General features: G+C 51.8%; 2 protein-coding genes across 6 annotated transcripts in view; one reads left to right on the forward strand and one right to left on the reverse strand.

Moving 5' to 3' along the window:
* The window catches only part of FLNB (filamin B), a 67,866-nt gene extending 58,932 nt beyond the window's left edge, over positions 1–8,934 (forward strand). For 4 of the 5 annotated variants that reach the window (XM_021409026.1, XM_021409027.1, XM_021409028.1 and 1 more), the window contains 6 exons: positions 28–143; positions 1,933–2,065; positions 3,110–3,286; positions 5,543–5,761; positions 6,666–6,869; positions 7,157–8,934. In XM_021409026.1, coding sequence (XP_021264701.1) covers positions 28–143; positions 1,933–2,065; positions 3,110–3,286; positions 5,543–5,761; positions 6,666–6,869; positions 7,157–7,344 — 1,037 coding nt within the window. In that variant the 3' untranslated portion in view covers positions 7,345–8,934. The remainder of the gene's footprint in view (positions 1–27; positions 144–1,932; positions 2,066–3,109; positions 3,287–5,542; positions 5,762–6,665; positions 6,870–7,156) is intronic. The other variant, XM_021409031.1, reaches the window with a different exon arrangement.
* On the reverse strand, positions 11,047–14,993 carry DNASE1L3 (deoxyribonuclease 1 like 3). Its single transcript, XM_021409032.1, has 8 exons — positions 14,774–14,993; positions 13,667–13,755; positions 13,258–13,350; positions 13,017–13,129; positions 12,543–12,655; positions 12,293–12,450; positions 11,837–11,933; positions 11,047–11,653 (listed from the first exon to the last, which is right to left on the reverse strand). The coding sequence occupies exons 1-8, from the start codon at positions 14,903–14,905 to the stop codon at positions 11,525–11,527; spliced, it is 924 nt and encodes a 307-aa protein (XP_021264707.1). The 5' UTR covers positions 14,906–14,993; the 3' UTR covers positions 11,047–11,524.

The following is a 19,917-nucleotide window of genomic DNA, read 5'->3' on the forward strand; positions in this document are numbered from 1 at the left end:
AACTAACAGCATCTTTTCTCCCCGCAGGCAACTACGAGGTGTCCATAAAGTTCAATGACGAGCACATTCCTGAGAGCCCCTACCTGGTTCCCATCATCGCCCCGTCTGATGATGCTCGCAGGCTCACTGTCACTAGCCTTCAGGTGAGACATAAGGAAACATCCCGCAGCTTGCCACAGAGACTGATTTCGTCCTTGTTCTCTGAGACCAAAGTGGTTGTCCTTTCTTCTTAGTGATAACCTTGCCTTGGTTAGTGCTTGGTTTCAAGTTCAGCTTGCAGGCAGACAGAGGTTTTTGAGAGCTTGGTAGCATGGGCCGGCTCTAGCTAGCTGGGATTTGAAGGCAGAAGGCTAGAATACATGTACTGCAGGTGTTAATGTCTGACGATGAAAAAGAGGAGGAGGAGGAGGTAAAACTTGCTTTCCCCCCTGATGTAGTCTGGGGAGGCCCAGTCAAACCTGAAACATGAACACGAACAAGCAATGATCACGCTGATAACTGAGTTGCTGTGTCAGCATGTGGGCTGAAAGCTGCATTTCTGCGGGCAAGAGAGTGTAGGCCATGTAGGAACATTACTGCAGCCTTGTTTGAGCCCTGGCATGGGCAGATGGACGGGGCCCCACATTGGAGCTGGAGCACAAATTCACTCTGGCTGACATCACGAAACCACACAGTCACAGCTCAGATCTTCCGTGAATGGCAGCAAATCTGTTATGAGTGAATTCCAGCTTTGTAGTTGGTCTGGGTTCATCTGTTAATCTTACCATTATTTTTTATGTGTGTGTGGTTACTTGCATTAAAGTACAAGTAACATTAAAGGTCTGACTTAAACCTCCAAAGCCAGAAACTTGGAAGTGAGACTGAGAACGTGTGTCTAAATATACTGTACCTCAGTCCTCACCGAGTGGTGATTAGCAGTTAAGACTTCAGTTGAGGCTTTTTTGATGTGCTCAGCCCAGACTTTGCCTGAACATTCACTGTGTAAATGAACCGTGACAGCCTGTTCCAATAGTGTCTCTTCTAACGAGGAGTTACAAGGGCGTTAATTAGTCACTGTGGTATTGATGTTTCTCTTGTGTTTCATTTAAAGACTTTTGACAGGAATACCCACTTCAGTTATGTCCTGGAGAGGCAGATAAAGCTGAGTGTTCTGTAAAGGAGCTCAGTGTGCAGCAAAACCTGCATCGGGGATTTGCTTTATATAGATCGTACCTCAGTTCTACTCAGTTGCATTTATCTACCTCTCTAGGATTTAACTGAAAATGAAATCAGGTAAAGTATGTTCAGCATAAAATATTGCTTCTCGCAGCTGCACGAGCTTTGCTGTGGCTGTGATGAGCGGTGCCGCACAAATGCAGAACTGAGTTGCCTTCAGCAAGCAGCACTGCGCGGTGCCCATGGTCTGCAGCACAGCCACATCTGGTTCCATGCCTTAAATTGCTTTCTCATTTTAAGACATCTCGTGGCAGCTTTCTAAATGTAGCCTCTTGTGGCAAATACAAACATGCCTATTACTCTTTCAGACAACAGGATTATCAGAGGCTTTTCCCCTGAATGAATCTGGAATGAATGAACAGGCTGATAATGGAGTTATCGCTTAAACATCCTTTAAATCAAGTGCCTGAATACAGGGGCCTGACCTCAGTGATAACGGGTGACTAGGCTTGTAAACGCTTGGTCTGGCAAAGTGTTGTCTGGCTTTCCAAAAACGGTCTGGGACTATTGAAAGAATCAGCCTAGCGGATATAGGTGACTTAAATCAGTCACTGTGTAAGACTGAAAAGCCTTCTGATCTGAGAATTACTGTAAGTCACAATGCTGTCCTTTGTTGAAATCTGAAAAATTGTGCTAAAGCAGTTATTTTCCTTCCTTAAATCTCGTGCTGTTTGAAACAGTATTTTAAATTTGGTAATCTGACTGTTGCATTCTCAGGAGTCTGGATTAAAAGTTAATCAGCCGGCATCCTTTGCTATAAGGCTGAACGGGGCAAAGGGCAAGATTGATGCTAAAGTCCACAGCCCCTCCGGAGCTGTAGAAGAGTGCCATGTGTCTGAGCTGGAGCCAGGTGAGAACGCCTTTACGTTTATCAAAACACACTGGGTGACTTGCACAAACACTCCCTGCCACTTAGCGAGTGGGTTTAATCCCTTGGTTTGCTAACAGCCCACCAAGGAGCGAGCTCTGTGCTTGGAGAATGGCATTGGTTGTCAACAGCTTCGTTAGGAATTGTTCAATCAGTGCTTTTCCTAGACAGCTGATGAAATGACTGAGCCCTAACTTCTGTAAGGTACTGATATTAAGGGGCAAACTCGGAAGAGTTTTCACATGAAGTCTTGGCTTGCCAGTGAAGGTACAGCAACATTAGCCATAAAGGAAAGGGGTGAAATATGATGTGGTTGTTGAATTTAGCCAATGAAGAAGTTTATTTTTCAAAGCTACGCTTCCATCTTTGACAAACAGCTTATTTTTAACTCGCACTCGCTCCTTCATATAGAATGTCAAGGAAACAGAACATAAGCAAACACTACGGAAAGCTCAACACCTGTTTCAGCAATGAGCTTTTCTTTTTCGATTGAAGTCTGAATGAATTATGGTCTGTGCTGTGGCAGTCCCGCTGCAGCCCAGCTGGGGAAGCTCAGTCGCTCCTCTGGGTGAACGTGCAATCGAAAATGTTAAATATCAGCAAATTGCTGAATGACGCTTAAATCAAGGTGCCGTTTCCGCGGTGTCGGTGCAGCACGCTCAGCCTGCTGGTACGGCTTGGCTCGCCTTCCCCAGCTGCTCTGTCTGCCACTGTCAGGCTGGGCTGTGGCTCAGCAGTCACGTCTAGCTCCGGGTGAGCTCTAAGCCTGGGCTGCAGGCTGGGTGACAGCTGAGATCAGTGCCTAGCAGACAAGGTGAAAATGCAATCCGTGACACCTCCTGTGATAAATACTCTGTTTTCCTACTTAAATAGGAGTGTAGCAGGTTGTGTAGCTGTGTTTACTTATGCTGGGACCAAAACATGTTGAAATGGTGTGGAAGCCTTGCTCAGGCTGCTAACTGGGCTTGTGCTTAGTTTCTGCTGATGTCACTGCTGAAATGTCAGCACGGCCTCTCTTCTCTGCAGACAAGTACGCCGTTCGCTTTATCCCTCACGAAAACGGCATCCACTCCATCGATGTGAAGTTCAACGGGAGCCACGTGGTGGGCAGCCCCTTCAAGGTGCGCGTTGGCGAGCCCGGCCAGGCGGGCAACCCCACGCTCGTCACAGCGTACGGACCGGGCCTGGAGAGCGGCACCACGGGTAACCCTTCTTGTACAGCTCCCTCGTTGGCCTTTGTCTTTCTGGGAAGAGCTAGAAGCTGTTTCTAGGTGTATTTTTACATGACTGCCATTGCTGAGACAGCTGAATTGACATGCATTCTCTGCTGACCCGCGTGCAGACTAATTTTGCTTTCTCGCATGCTCCTGATGTCTTATAACCATCAACTAACAGGTCTGCATGCTACGCTGAGCCTCGGTGAACTTAACACCTCTGTGAACCGGCAACTGCAGCAAAAGCTCATTGGTGTGTTTGGCTGCTCCGCAGCGATGGGGTGGCTGAGCTCCACGTAGGTGGTCTCCCACAGCTCTGGAGATGCTTTGGCTCAGTTCCACGTGAGAACCGCACACATGAGGTCTGCAAAGCTTTTGCAGAGTTCTGCAGCCGTCAGAAAGCAGTCAGCGACTGCGCTGCATGTGTGCTCCAGAGCGGGTGGAATACCGAGGGGGAACGAATGCAATCAGTATATTTATTTTGCTTTGTCTGAAACTTGGTAATGGGCAGTAGTAGTAAAGCAGGGTTTCCAGCAGCTTGTAGTGAATGCAGTTGTTCAGCTGGCTGTGTAGTCTGAGGAGTCTCATTTAACTCGCATACCCCTGTTAATCCACTGGGTGCAGGGTGCACCCAGTTAGCTTTCCCTTAGCGCTTGCACCTCTAAGAGATTTCAAGTGAAACGTAACACGATGTGTGAAATGTAGGCAATGTGGTGGGTTGTGTTCTGTTTGTAGTGTTCCGTACATGCTTCAGGTGCAGCATGAATACTGACCCTATTTATCTCCTTTGGCTGCCCCAGCTGACAGTTCTCAACTCAAGAATGTAGATTTTTTTTTTTCATTTACATGATTTTAGTCTTTTTGAGACAATACGAAAGCATTCCAGGATCTGTGCTTTGATCTGTTAAACTGGGTGCTTCTGTGGGCCACGCGCACTGGTGACCAGCAGAGCAGAACTGTTCTTTTTTCCCCTGTGATGTGCAAGGTGACAATGAGTTCCCTTATCTACTTCTGTCTTTTCTGGATTCTATTTTATGTATTTTTTTCTCCATGGAAAAAAAAAAGTTGCAGTTATTCGGCCAAAGCTTGTGCTGCTCTGGAGAAACCAAGCAGTTGATTTTGGGAGCGTGTGGATATACTGTGTAAAATAAAGGTATTGCAGCCTTCACTACTCTAAGAGGTGGAAACAAAAGCACTCGTTAATCCTAGCCACCGATACTGGAGGGACAGGGGCATTTTTCTCTGCCTGTAAAGGTGCTCGGGGTTGTTTTTAATCTAAATAGACTGTTCAGCTTCAGCGCTGTTACTCTGTGCCCCCTTGTTGGCTCCTGCCCGCTGCTCATGGCACACTGCCCCGGGAGCTGCCGAGCAGTTGTTCTGCACAATGACCCAGTGTGAGACGCCAGGGGCCGAGCACCTGAACGCAGGGCTGCACGCCTGCAGCCTCCAACAAGGCCAGCCTTCATCTGGGAGCCTCCCTGTGCGGCCTCCTGCTGAAACAGCTGAGCACGGTGCCGCGCTGTGCGAGCTGCGGGCTCTCCCAGCATTGCAACACAACTGCCTCTTGTGCAGGGAGGCCAGGAGTCCCTCCCAGCTTTGCCATCGCACTTAGCGTGCTTCAGTCTCACTGTAGTAAACTTTCCCATAGCTGTCTCGGTTTGATTGCACCCGAGCCCTTTATTCCTCGTCAGCAGCATCTGATACAACAACCCAAAGGTCGTAAATATTTGAAGCCAGAGTTTGACAGTAAATTATGTTATGTGGGGGGACTGAGAGCCTCACTTAAATTCTTCTCGTACTGCTGGCATTGTGTCATTGGCTTAGTATTAGCACCAGTAATTCGGTTCTGTGAACCAGATGCTGTAATTAAACAAGCTTTTGTTTCCACACACTGCTTGGAGTGTTGCTGCAGAGCAGTTCAAACAGCCGTCTCCTCCAGGAGACCTCTCAGCCCTCGTCTCTCTCGCTTTCTTGTGGGCCCTTCACCACTGATTTATGGCCCGTGTGGTGAGACGGCTCCGAACTGCCCTGAGCTCAGGCACGAAGGAGCCCCCAGCAGAAAGGCTCTGTTTTGAGTCGTGCCTTTCCTCTTAGAGCCGGCCTTTTGATGCCGAAATACTTCCTTTTGGTCCTGAAGGGATCTCCTGACCCTTGCACCAAGTCACCGGTTCCTGTTTAATGCTGAGGCTGCTTTTGTAACAACGGTGTAAGGAAGAGTGTGTCTTACTGTGCTACGTCTTTCTAGGGTTGCAGTCGGAGTTTTTCATTAACACGACCAAGGCTGGTCCAGGTACCCTCTCTGTAACAATTGAAGGGCCATCAAAGGTGAAAATGGACTGCCAGGAAACTCCAGAAGGTTACAAAGTCATGTACACACCCATGGCTCCAGGAAACTATTTAATTGGAGTTAAATATGGTGGACCTAACCACATAGTGGGCAGCCCCTTCAAGGCAAAGGTTACAGGTAAAAAGCTAACCAGTATTTACTGTGGGCCCGACGTACTTTGTGTCACTCAGCAAGTCTGTCCCTTGGAGACAGCAGTCAGTTGAAATGCCTGGTGCCCAAAGACACGAGAGGCAAAGCGCTTCTCTCCATCACCACCAAACCCCAGGCTAGCAGTGTCAGGGAGAGGCTGTGTGTGGGTCTCAGAGCTTGCCAGCTAGGCTCCATGAAATGGCGTCACGGGGAGATGCTAGACCTTGACCTGGCTCTAGGGTGTTGCATCGGCGGTGGGGATGTATGACTTATTTACCCATGTTCCTCCCCGAAGCCTGAGAGCTGCACGCTTACAGCACCAATGATGCCCCTCTTGGTCTCGTTTTGGTGCATGTCTGGCCTGACCAAAGGCTGTTGTGTCTGGGAGCTTGCAGGTGATGCGAGGAAGGCTGGTCTTACATCTGAGGGCTCTTTCTCTTCAGTGCTGTGTCGAAGCACTTCTGGTGCCCCAAGCTAGAGGAACGTGGTAGTGGTGGTGGTCTCGGGGTGGGCAGCAGGGACTGCGCTCCCCTGGCTGGGACATGCTCTGCTTTCAAAATGGATTGTTGCAAAATTGCACCTGCTTTTCTGCCAACTCGAGCCATTTTTGGCGTTTGGTGATTGGAGCACAATTAACTCTTCTCCAGCAGCAAGCTTTGCTTAATGAATCCTGAAGTTCCTGTGGTCCTTTCACCACTTAAGGGCTCTGGGATGGGATTGTTGGCAGTGTTACTGGATGTCAGTTTAAATACCAAAGAAGGAAATTGCTCCTCTCTGAAAATGCATTTTGGACGCAGAATGCATGCTAGTCACCAGGAGGATTTCAAAACCTCCTCCTCACCGCCTTTCGGACAGGCTGAATCTGAGCATCAGAAATCTTTTCTGTTTCCAGGACAGCGACTGGTCACGCCAGGCAGCGCGAACGAAACCTCTTCCATCATGGTAGAGTCGGTGACAAGGTCGTCCACCGAAACTTGCTATAGTGCCATTCCCAAATCCACCTCGGATGCCAGCAAAGTGGTTTCCCGGGGAGCAGGACTCTCAAAGGCTTTTGTGGGTCAGAAAAGCTCCTTCTCAGTGGACTGCAGCAAAGCAGGTAAGGGAACAGGAGCCGGCTCTATGTTTTAGCTGGATATGAGTTGCACTAAAACAGCTCTCAGTTAATTGCAAGCTCTGCATTAGGAAAGAGGAGGAGCGTGACTTCATGAGCTGGCAGCTAGGCATTAATGAGAACTCTTGGCAGTGCTCTGAGACCTGATCTGCTTTAGCTGTAAATCTGCATTTTGCGGAGTTAAAATTCAGAGCGTGAGGTGATGATCTGGCTCTAAAAACGTCATGGTTGTTTGTTCAAGCGCGTGAGTGCTAACTGTTATTTTGCTCTAGGTTCAAATATGCTGTTAGTCGGCGTCCACGGACCTACAATCCCATGCGAAGAGGTGTCCATCAAGCATCTGGGCAACCACCAGTACAACGTGACGTATGTGGTCAAGGAGAGGGGCGACTACATCCTGGCGGTGAAGTGGGGTGACGAGCACATCCCTGGGAGCCCCTTCCATGTCACGGTTCCCTAAACCCACTCCGCGTCCGTCGGCCTGCGCGTTCGCAGTTCGGCCGTAGAGTTATACTGGGTGCAGTCCTGTTGCAAATTGCAGTATCTAGATACCCACGGCTCACATTTCAGTACACTCAGAAGTAACTTCTGTAACATTGTTTTTACAAGCATTTCACTTCTCTCCTACTTACCAACATAACACGAATCTATTTAATGTCCTTCTCAAATTGTACCTTTGCAGTGCTGTCCGGGTCACTGTCGATGTTCAGAATCATATGGATAACTAGACACTAATTTCCCTTGTGGATGTTAAAGACTTAAGATGTTAATTGAAAAACTGGAATTTGTCTTCGTAATTGGGTATCTTAACTACTGATTTTATTTGACTGGAGACTTTACATTTTAGTTATGGAATATGACTTGGGCTGTCCCCAGTTCAAATTCTTTTCTGTAAAGAAATGAGATGAAACTGGTACTATGATAGGTGCCTTTGTATACTTGATCCATTTTAACGCTTAACATTATAGAAGGCTACTAAAAGTGGCTGTACCACTCAAATTTAAAACATTTTTGAAAATGCTTTGCTAATGGTTTACGTTTAGGAAAAGTTTGTCTTTTATAGCAGACCAAAAGCAGACTGAAAATTGCTTCCTGGGTGCTTTCAGCCTTTATGTTAATGCTTTGTAAATCTGTACCGGTAGATTTTGGCCACGATGCTAGCAATGCGTTTTTTAATTAGCTCGGGATTCTGGAGAAATTCCCCACACTTTGCTTTACAGGTAACTCCCAACTGATTTATTGTCTTCTTAAAAACAGCCCCAGCTCGGCTGGGTTAAATAGAGCCCCTGGTTGCCACACCAGCCTCAGTTCTCATCTGAGCAATCCACAATCCACACGGGTCGGAGCGTGACAGTGTTTGGTATTCTGGAGGCTGCCAGGTGATAAGCGAGATGGTGCAAAGCCAGCCTGGGAAGAGAGCTGCATTGTAATTGGGTAGCAGGGCGAGGATGGGTGTGTAAATCTGCTGGTAGCAGCAAGACGAACCAACAAACCCTGTTTGCTGCAAGCCATTTTATTCTATCTCAGTCCAAGGATGTGCCCAAATCGTGCTCATCTCCTCTGAAATTCTCTTCTGTGCTGTGGAGGGGATTCCTGCCTGGGGTCAAGGAGTGAAAACTTCCACTGTGACTCGTGTGTTTGTCCTGGACTACTCAATACTGCTTTCCAAGCGCGTATCCGAATTGCTGTCAGCTGCTGGGGCTTTAGTACAACTCTCCACATGAGCTTTAACTCTGCAATTAGGAGAAGGTAGGATTTGCTGAGAACCTGTTGAAACGTCACTGTCTGTCCCTATGGAGAAGTTCACGCTTACAGTTCTGTAGTTCTTGTCGGATGCACTACCCTGGAGCACAGTTGATTGGGGAAATAAAGGAAGGTTGGGTTTTTTTTACTGTGCTTTTTTCGTGCCTTAATGTGAAATGCTCACTATGTTGTAAACTAGGACGTGAAAACAAAATAAACTGGAATAAAATGCAGGATTGTAAAATTGTATCTTATAACTTATTAAATAGAAATGTTTGCTTCATTAAAATGTGCATGTTAAAAACAACGCTGGGTTCTCTTCCTGTGTAGTCCATCCAATCCCACCAGGCTCCGGCCTGGCTGTGGCTCAGGGCCCGGCTCGCTGCCGGCAGCACCGTGCGTGGGGCGGCACCGTGGCTGTGTGCAGAAGGTGGATCCCAGCGGCACCGCAGCCCCGGGGCATGGCCATGGAAACCAGCAGCTGTTTTCCCAAACACCGCTCCCGCTGGAAGCGCTGCTGAGACCTGAGCCGCAGCGGGCTGCCAAGGACTTTCCTGCCCCAGGTTTATCAGATTGTTTCCTTTTTATAGTTAACCGTGTTTCATAAGCTTTCTGCTATGTCAGCTCTAAGCTCTTATGTTAAAGCTTGGGGAAAAAACCCCACCACAACTCCATGCTGGGTTGAGTAAACCCGAGAGTCGGTGTGGCCGTGCAGGTACAGAGCGTGCCTGGGTGCTGCTCAGCACAGAACTGCATGCGCTGTTCATTTCCACGCTTCTGAATTCGTGTTGGGATCTCGGAAAAACCTGTGGGCTGTCACCACATCAGCCTGGATTCGCAGCCTGTGTCACCGTTAATTTGAGCAGAGTTGAAGTGCCTTCTTCCTAGAACGCACGTGAAAGGCTCATTTATATAAGTGGAAAAAAAGAAAGTAAGTGAACTATAATTTATCAGGTGCGAGAGCTACGGAGGGCCAGCCCCAGCTCTGGGTTCTCGGGGCACTGCTGTGCCCTGCTGTGCTGCAGGGCTCCTTGCAGACGCGGTGCAGGCAGGGCCGTGCCGGGGGCAGCTCTCGGTGGGGGCACGGCGCTATGAGCCCTGTCCCTTCCCAGGCCGGTTTTGCTGCGGTGCGTGGCTCTGAGCGACGCGCAGACACGGGGATTTACGGCCGTGCCACCAGGGGGGGCCCGAATAATATTTAGTGCGTGCGCTGCACCCAAGGGAGGAGCGGTGCTGCGCCGGGGCTGCGTGCGGCCGTGCGCCTCTGGAGTGCGGAGTGCCCTCTGCTCGCACTTGGCGCGGGGGAAGCGGGGAGCTCGGCGCTGCAGAAGGGCCCCTTTGTTTGTGTCCCAGCCCCCGGCCCTGGCTCGACGAGACGAAGTCTCTCTGGGCCACTTCTGGTTTCTAGCACAGAACCCCTGCCCGGCCGTAAATAAAGCTCAGCAGCCTCCTACAGCTAAAGAGGGCTTTGTTCTGCTGTGGGGCATCCCGCGTCGCAGAGGCTCTGTTTAAAGCCCCTGTGCAGCAGGGAGAGCTGGGTGATGGTCCCTTGGTGCAGAACTTTGGAACTGCCAAACACCTCGGGATGTATTTGCAATATCGCCTGATGAATGCATGGAATAAGCAGAGGGATCTCTCCTGAGCCCTCTCCTGCTGATGGTGCAAGGCTGGGCACCTCCCAGCCCCTCTCCAGTGCTGCAAACGGAGCGCAGCGCAGATGCCATCTGCCCGGAGTGCTGCAGCGGTGCGGGGGGATCTCTCCTCTGCAGCTCAGGGTCTCCTCCCCTGTGCCACAGCGCCCGCAGAATGGCAGCTGCTGACATCGTGCCCGAGGCTGCAGCGGTTAATTGGGTTCTGAGCGTGCCTCCTGTTTCCAAAAGCCGGGTAAGGCATTGTGTGTGATGTCGCAAATAAGGATGAACTTTTTCAGCACGGCCGAGTCATATTTACATATTTTTCATGATTGAGTATCTCCATTACAGCTCTCGTGGAGGGAGCATTATTCCTTCGTGCATTGCCTCTCTCTGAAAGGCAGGAGGCATCTGTTGTGTGCGCTGAGATGTGGGGCTGGAGACCCAGATTGATTTCAGCCTTCGCATGAAGCATTGCTGCTGTCAGCCAGACAGTGGCATATCCATAAAAATCCCAATGTAAATATTTGTTCTAAATCAGGGCTCTTTCTTTCCTATTGCCTCGGCTGGAGCATTAATCAAGGCAGCTTATGAAACGCTGCATCGCTTTCAGATTAATTGCTGCTGAAAGTCGGGGCGCTCGCTGTCCCCCATTGGCACGGACCACTCCCGATTTATTTTCCCTCTCCAGATTCCCTCTCCCCAGACAGCCCCTCTGCACAAAGGCCAAGTTGTTTCCTCCCCCACAGGAGTATCTGTTTGCCAGCAGACAAAACGAGGGGCGTGCATTAAGATGAATATTCGCCTTTATGAACCGCTGGATTATTTGCACACTGCTGATGTTTTCTTTGTGACGAGGCACGCACTAAATACAGTGATCTGAGAGAGCAAATCCCTGTACTGGGAGGTTAAATAAGCGCTATTCAATGAAGTCTGGTTTACTGCCGAATTTTCAGCCGCCCACAGGGAGCTGCAGAGCCCCTGTGTTTGCTGCAGGTACGCAGTGTGAAGCCTTTTGTCTGTGCGTTACTGCTTTGCGTTTGTGAGCTGTGCGGGGAGCTCAGCACGCTGCTTCTAGCTGATTTATTTGCACCGAGCTTACAAGCAAGAAGGTTCCGTTCACCTTCGTACCCAAAATGTTTTAAGTGTGACAAAATATTCGTTTTCCTGCTATATACTGCACTGGCTGTGAGCGTGTCAGCACCGCTCAGCTGAAGGACCCGCTGGTGTCCTTGTGTTCTCGCCATGCGAGCGGACCTGGCACGCTCATGATCCCGAGCGGCGGTTCTTCCTCGCTCTCCCCTTCTTTGTGAACTTGGATTTTATCCAGTCGAAGAAGCCGCCGCGCGCCTTCAGCTCAAACTCCACTGGAAAATGGTCGCTCACCCCCAGCGCCTGCGGGAGATGGGCACGGGGCGGTGGGGAGGGGACGCACCGCTCCGGGTGGGTGCAGCAGCTCGACGGAGCGAGCCACGCACACCCGTGTCTCCTGCTGCGCGGCTGGGCACCGCTGGCCCTGCTTTGGCCGAGGGTCTGGTGCCTGGGGGAGCCCTGCGGCACGGGATGGGCTGTGCCTACCTGCTCCTCGCTCATCTGGAAAGCCGTCTGGAAATCAAAGATGTTAGCGGACTGTGGCACGACGGCCTGGCTGAGCTGCTCCCCGCTGACCACGATCCTGCAGGAAAGGGAACGGGGTGCTCGTAAGGGCTGTGATGAGTCGATGGTCATCGTGCAGGTAACAGCTCTAAATGGTGCATCCCCACACATGGGTGGCTGGGGGCTGCCCCTGGTTTCCTGCCACAGCTGGCCCATTGCCTGCCTTGGCAGTGAGACACCCAAATGCCTCGGCCTTCTGATTAGGAGCACAATAGCAAGAACCACGGCGCAAAGCCACAGCATCACCGAGCCAGCCCCCTGCACGTGTGGCTGTTGGGAAGATTTCACAGCGTCTCTGAAGGCTGTGTGCCATTGGCACCTTTCAGCATGTTGTTTTGTCATAGGTTGTTACAAACAGGAGAAGGCTGGGCTGGGAACCTGTCATAGGGGCAGCTGGTGCTCCTCCTGACCGTCGTGTCATTTGCGTCCCCGATGAGCCAGGCAAACTCTGAGCCCGTCCTCAGGCGGATGTTCTTCCAGTGCTTCCGCGGAACGTAGCTGCATCCTGCGTTGAAGTCCCCCATGAAGACAAAGTTCTGCAAGGCAGAGCGGGGTTCAAAGGCACTTATCAGGATAGCTTGTCAAAACGAGACCAGCAAGGGCCTCCACGGTCCCCAGGTTGACCAACCTTGGTGTCCCAGCGCTGCTTTACGTCTAAATACACATCGTACAGCTCGTCGATCTCCCGTACCGCCATCTCGGGTGTGGTGTGCAGAGGGACTATAGCAAACTCTTTGACAGCTTAAAAACAAGGCAAAAAACAAAAACAACAAAAACAAAAACAAAAACAAAAAAAACAAGGAAAAAGAAGTACAGTGGTTAAACATGCAATGAATCACAAAGAAAAACAGACTGGTTGGGAAGGCAGAAGGTTTCCTAAAGAAGAAACAGCTTTGGCTGCACATCAGAGGGTGTTTGCTGTGTGATTGCAGCATCCCCAGCTTGAGCTAATCAGCCGAGGCTGGGCTGGGGACATGGGGACGTGCCGTGCTGCTGGCACCTGCACCGGCCCTGCCCCCAGCACAGGCACAGCCATGAAGCCCAGGCTGCTGAGGTGTGGGCGCTGCAGTGGCATGGCAACGCGCTGCTGAGAGCATCTCACCGGTTTTTGGCGAGTGGAACCAGATGACGAAGGGCTCTCGGGAGAAGGCGTCCTCGTCCCCAGGCTGGGTGTCGGGGTACTGGTAGGTTTGTTTCACCGACACCAGATTTCGCCTGCAGCAGAACAGCGGAGATCGTGCTGGTGACGGCAGTGCTGTGACACCCGGAGAGCTGCCCCAGCCCCGGCGTGCATCCTGTCCCCACAGGGTGAGGTGCTGGAAGGGGATGCCACCAGCCCTTACCTGTAGAGGAAGGCGTACTGCTCCTTGTAGCTCTTCCTGCCCAGACGCCCGCTGACCACGCAGCTGTACTCCTGCCTCTGCCCTTTCCCCTGACTGGAAGAAGGTCTGCTTAGTGAAATCCCGATGTGAAAGGCAGATGCACTGATCACACTTCTCCAAAAACGCATCCTCTGCATCAGCCTGCAGCTGGCTTTGCCCTGCCCAGCCCAGCTCTCTCCCCACCACTGTCCCTGCAGCGTGGAGGGGCAGAGCTGAGCACAGACCGAGCATCCTTCCCAATAACTGCCTCCTACAAGATTTTTTGTCTTCAGAAATACCCAGCCCACGCCATGGTCAGAGCGGGGCGGGTGGCACAGGGCTGCCTGCCCGGCCCAGCTGCCTCCTGCCCGTACACGACACACCACCTCACCCGGCCAGCCGCTCCACGAGCAGGGGACACGTCCTGTTCTTGTTCTCCTTTATCTCCATCAGCAGCATGATGTCACAGCGAGAGATGATCTGCAACGGCAAAGAGCAGAAGCAAGCCTGTGCTTGGTGTGTTCGGGGGCGTTGGGAAGGAGTGGGGAAGAAGTGGCTGCTGATGTGCAGCTGGTGGAAGGGCCCCGGACGCAGGCAGAGCCCTTCTCCTTTCGACGCTGGGAGAGGGAACTGGGAGCAGAGCGGTTTCAGCTCTGCAGGGAAGGGGCGGCGTGGGCTCGTTTTGTTTCTCTTCAAATCCCGTGGGTGACATTTGTGGGGAAAACAAAACCCTTTCTGCCTCCTGAAACTGTAAATACACTGGCCCTCATTCATTTATCCCACCCATAGTTCTGACTGCAGTACAGCCAGTCCTGAAGTGCGGGTCTGGCCTCTTTGCAGTGCAGAACAGCTGCTTGCACTGCAGCACGGAGAGCGGCAGCAGCCTCAGAGCTGCAGCTTGGCACACGGCGTGCTGCGAGCTCCGGCCCCGTGTCCCTGCTGCTGTGTTGCGGGTGGCACTGCCCAGCTGTGAGGCCCGAGCATGGCTCCTTCCACGTGAAACCAGGTTATCTTCAGCTCCACAGAGCCAGCACGATGGTGAGGTTTTGTCTAAAGAAATCAGCAATCAGGCTTTGCGGTTCTGCACTACTCTCCAAGATGATACTCTGCTATCTTGAGAATACTTTTAATTAGGCGAGGCTGTTTCAGAATAATTAGCACTTAAGCAAGGTAAATAGCGTATCACAACGCAAAGCTCTGTGGGTTCCAAGCAAAAGCTGCTTTTACTGTGGAGAAAGGTTTCCATCCGTTCCGAACTCAAATTCCAAAGGAAATAACGAGCGCTGTTAGTGCTGTACTCTCACGCCAGCTGAAAGGGCTGTAAGTGCCCTACTCCACTGCAGCCTTGATTTTCACTCTAACAGCATAAATGCTTTCAATTATTTACTCATTCTTTTACTTGAAATGCAAATATGGATAAAGAAATGAAGCACAAGACGATGCGGATGAGAAGCCCACGCTAAGCTCCACGTCGGTCCCACCCCGGCAGTGGACGTACCTTCACCACGGCATCCAGCACCTCGGCTCTGGCTATTTTGGCTTCTCCAAAAGACCTCACATTGAAGGAGCAGATCCTCAGGCTCAGAGACGGGTTGACACAGAGGAGCGAGAACAAGACAAAGAACAACATCTTCGGGGCCTTAGACAAAATGAGCAGCTGTGAGCGTGCCTATTAATATGTGCACATGTGTTTTTGTGCAGCCGTCCCTCTGCGGCCAGCTGAGAGGTCAGAATGCTCAGCTGTGTCAATCAAGAACAGGAATTGCCATTTCCTCCTTTCCCTCACTTCCATCTTCCAAAGAAGCGTTGGGACGCTGACGCTGTTCTGAGGACAGCTCGCTTTTCTGAGCTGAGTGCTGCATCCAGGAGGGGCTGTGGCTCTGCCAGACCCCCAGTGAGAGGCAAAGAGCCCAGGGAGCAGGGGGTGCTGGATGGGGTCTGATGGGCACTGACGGTGGGCACCAAGGTTCTGGTGAAAGGCGGTGGCACACCCTGAACATGGGCAGGACAGGCTCTGGAAGGAAAGGGCCTTTCCATGCACTTACCATCTCAGTGTCTAAAAGCAAATGTTTGCTGCAGGGCCGGTTGGGGCTGCAGCCCTGAGCTCTGTGCCCTGCCTCCCTGCCCAAGGGCAGCTTCTATGTCAGGCTTACTCAGCTCCCATCTCTATGAAGGAGGCAGCACGAGGCGGCCTTGCTGGGGGCCCAGCTCCTCCCTGTACTGCTTTATCTCCTTCTTCTACCCTTTGTACCACACTGTAATGCAGAGGTGGTGCAGCTCGGGCTGTCCCGCTCTTGCACAAGAGCAGGGGAGGTGCTGGCTGCTGGGCTGGGCCCATCCCCACCCGTCCTTGCCATGTGTGGCTGTGGCATCCCCCATGCTGGCCATGGGCACACCTTCTGCTTTGCTGCAGGCTGGTTTTTCCTTTATTTTTGCCTCTTAGCAACAGCTGCAGGCTGTTCTCCCGATCACCCCATAAAGCCCCTCCATGAGGTTCATTCTCTGGCTGGAGGTGTGGGTGGTGAGGCTCTGGGCTCACAGAAGGGCCATGTAGGCACTGGGGTTCTGTTATTTCTGGAGCAATGCTTCAGCTCTCCATCCTCCTCCCCTCTCAGGAAGATTCTGAGGGATAGGCGAGGCAGGATGTGTCCCTTATCATGTGCCTGCATGTGCCCTGTGGCAAAGCTGGGGCTCAGGATGTCCGGAGCAATCCTCCACCCGCCGGCTGGGCCGCTTCCTCTCGTAGAATCATAGAATCATTAAGACTGGAAAAGACCTCTAAGATCACCTAGTCCAACCATCCACCTACCACCAATATTGCCCTCTGATCATGTCCCTCAGTGCCACATCTCCATGGTTCTTGACGGTGACTCCACCACTCCCTGGGCAGCCTGTGCCAGTGCCCAACCCCTCTTTTGGAGAATAAATTTTTCCTAATATCCAACCTGAACCTTCCCTGGTGCAACTTGAGGCCATCACTTCTCATCCTGTCACTGTTTCCTGAGAGAGGAGACTGGTCCCCACCTCACCACAGCCTCCTTTCAGGCAGTTGTAGAGAGTGATAAGGTCTCCCCTGAGCCTCCTCTTCCCCAGATTGAACAATCCCAGTTCCCTCAGCTGCTCCCCATAAGACTTGTGCTCTAGACAGCTCAACAGCTTCATTGCCCTTATGTGGACATAATCCAGGGCCTCAATGCCTTTTTCATAGTGAGGGGCCCAACACTGAACACAGCGCTGGAGGTGCAGCCTCACCAGAACTGAGTACAGGAATGATGGCCTCCTGCTCCTGCTGGCTGCACTATTGCTGATGCTGTTGGCCCTCTTGGCCACTTGGGCACACTGCTGGCTCATGTTCAGCCGAGTGCTGACCAACACCCCCAGGTCCTTTTCCTCCACGCAGCTTCCCAGCCACTCTGCCCCAAGCCTGTAGCATTGCATGGAGTTGTTGTTACCAAAGAGCAGGACTTGGCACTTGGTCTTGTTGAACTTCATCCCATTGGCCTCAGCCCAGCAATCCAACATGTTCAGGTCCTTCTGTAGGGCCTTCCTACCCCCAGGCATATTGACAGTCCTCCCCAGGCTGGTGACATCTGCAAACTTACTGAGAGTGTGCTCAATCCCCTCATCCAGATCATCAGTAAAGATATTGAACAGGACAGGTCCCAGTACCACCCCCTGGGGAACACTACTCGTGACCAACTGCCAGCTGGATTTAACTCCATTCACCACCACTCTCTGGGCCTGGCCCCCCAGCCAGCTCTTTACCCAGCAAAGAGTGTATCTGTCCAAGCCACAGGCTGCCAGCTTCTCCAAGAGAATACTGTGGGAGACAGAGTCAAAGGCTTTGCTGAAGTCCAAGCATACCATGTCAACAGCCTTTCCCTCATCCACAAGGCAGGTCACATGATCATAGAAGGAGATGAGGTTGGTCAAGCAGGACCTGCCTTTCATGAACCCATGCTGGCTGGGCCTGATCCCCTGGTAATCCCTGTCACCTCTGCCTGGCTGCCACATGGGACACCACTGCTTTGTTGGTCCTGAAAACGGCAGCTGGCTGCACAGGCTGTGGGGCAGGCTGAGGCAGGGCAGCATGACTGCGTGCCTGCTGCTCATTGGGGTGGTACCGGGCACAACACGCAAGGACCTTTGGGCTCCTGGCAGATTGGGACAGCCATCCAACAGTGTTTAATTGTCCTATCTTGGAGTTTCAAGTTAATAAATAACAAAGCACTCAGGCTGCTGAAGTAGGAAACCAGGCTACAGACCAAATATGGCCATTTGGGAAGGGAGGAACCAATAGCAGTTGTCCTCGCATCACCCTGAGGTTATCTAGAGTTAGCTGGGGTTAAAAAGGTGACATGCAGGGCAAAGGGTATGTGTTTGGAATCAGTAGGGTCTTGTCAATACCCAGCCCTTGTTTGCAGCCCTGCCTTGAGCAAGGCTGCATAACTGAGGTGCAAAATTTGGGGTGCTCATCTCTCACATGTGAGATGAGAAGGTTATCTGATACAGCCAGCGTGGCTTCACCAAGGACAGATCGTGTTTGACCCGTCTGGTGGCCTTCTATATGGAGTGACAGCATTGGTGGACAAAGGGAGGGAAACTGATGTCATCTACTTGGTCTTGTGCAAGGCCTTTGACATGGTCCCACATCACATCCTTATCTCTAAATTGGAGAGATACAGATTTGAAGGCAGGACTGTTTGGTGGACAAAGAATTGACTGGATGGTCATAGCCAGAAAGTTCTTGTCCATGTCTCTATGTCCAGGTGGAGTCCAGTCACAAGTGGTGTCCCCCAGGGGTCTGTCTTGGGACCAGAGCTCTTCAACATCTTTATCAATGACGTAGACAGTGGGATGGAGTGTACCCTCAGCAAGTTTGCTGATGACACCAAGCTGAGTGGTGCAGCTGACAGAACAGAAGGGAGGGGTGCCATCCAGAGGGACCTGGACACTTTTGAAAAGTGGGCACATGAGAATCTAAGGAGGTTTAACAAGGCTAGGTGCAAGGTGTTATACTTGGGTCGAGGCAATCCCAGATATGAGTACAGACTGTGAGAACTCCTTGAGAGCAGCCCTGCAGATGACGTGGGGGTCCTGGTGGATGAAAAGTGGGACATGAGCCAGCAGTGTGCTCTTGCAGCCCAGAAAGCCAACAGTACCCCAGGCTGCATCAACAGAGGTGTGGCAGCAGGGTGACGGAGGGGACTGTCCCCCCCCCTACTCTGCCCTTGTGAAGCCCCATCTGAAGTACCGTGTCCCCTCCAACCTAAGCCATTCTGTGATTCTATGATTCCATGAAATGAAACCTCGAGGAAGCCCTCAGCACATGCCGATTACACCAGGCTTCGGGATTACAGGTCCACAAAGGCACTGCAGCCACCAAATAACCAACCTTTTGTGACAGTTAGTGCACAGCAATTGTTTGCACCGAAGGATGTAATTACAACATGCGTAATGCATGCAAGGGCTTTGAGCAGAGTTAAAAAAATATTATTCAAAGCTGCTAATAGGCAATGGGAATTCTTGCTGGGTAACGTTTCAGAAGCCAGGAACATCTGTGGCTGCGCTCCCAGGTTGTGCAATGGGAGGTGTACGGGGGCAGGCGCCCGGAGCTGTGCTGGGAGCTGCCCTGGGGCTGAGCAGGGAGCACGTCCCTGCCCTGCAGGTGGCTGCTGGCCGTGTGCCATCAGACATGGTGCTCCTCGCAGCGGGCCTGAATGTGCTGAGGGCACCTGCTGCCCCGGGGCTGCTCATGGCATTGCACTGGGAGTGGGAACAGACGGGGCTGCGTCACCCCAGGACGGTGATTCACGGTGCCAGAGTGGCGTGCCGCCACTTGTGGTTGCGAATCATCTCGCCTTGCTCTCTGGGGCTGCATGACCCAGTGGTGGGAAATAGCATGGAAACTTTTGGTCTGGTGAAGCAACACTGCTCTCCAGCTCGGGGAAGCCAAAGCCTTGGTTCTCCAGGCCTGGGTACAGCAGAGTTTCCACTTTCCTATGGGAAACAAGGCAGTTTGTGACAGTCTTTCTGCCCCCTTTCTGAGGACTAAGGCTGTGTCCCCATGCTGTCCCCAGCCCCAAGTGCTGGCTCAGGGGACCTGAAGATCTCCCCTTTCCCACTGCAACTGAAGCAGGCACTCAGTGACCTCTTTCCCTGGGCCCTGGCCATGCACTGATGTTGGGATTGCAGAACAGGTTAACACGGGATGTGGGAGCTCCTCAGTTATCGCATGCTGTGGTTCAACACAAACCCACTGCAGATCTCTGCTCCGGCTTCCCTGCTGTAAGTGCAGTGGTTCATCACAGCTGCTCACAGGGTGTTCCTTCTGCGTGATCTATACTGATGCCTGTTGCATTGCTCACATCTGCACATGTCCCACAGGACATGTCCCGGGCTGATCCCAGCCCTGCGCCTGGCACAGGAGGGCTGTGCAAACAAACAGGGCCACAAACAGCGCTTAGAAAGGTGTGGAATGCCTCATGTGTCTGCTAGGGCACCTTAACCAAAGTTCTTTGCTCAGATTAACTTTGCTGGGAATCCCTTTAAACGAAAGCCCTACAAAAGCTACCCAAAGTGTCGCCAGCCCCATTAGCAACAGCAGGTTTGGTTACTGACACTTATTGAGCTGGTGCGCAG

This window comes from Numida meleagris, chromosome 11 (assembly GCF_002078875.1).
Source record: "Numida meleagris isolate 19003 breed g44 Domestic line chromosome 11, NumMel1.0, whole genome shotgun sequence".
Taxonomy (NCBI): domain Eukaryota; kingdom Metazoa; phylum Chordata; class Aves; order Galliformes; family Numididae; genus Numida; species Numida meleagris.

Coding starts and splice junctions, on each gene's coding strand:
- DNASE1L3 (XM_021409032.1), bottom strand. CDS start 14,905: ATGTTGTTCTTTGTCTTGTTCTCGCTCCTCTGTGTCAACCCGTCTCTG. Junction 13,756..14,773: donor TGCTGGATGCCGTGGTGAAG/GTACGTCCACTG, acceptor TTGCCGTTGCAG/ATCATCTCTCGCTGTGACAT. Junction 11,654..11,836: donor TCCAGATGAGCGAGGAGCAG/GTAGGCACAGCC, acceptor CATCTCCCGCAG/GCGCTGGGGGTGAGCGACCA.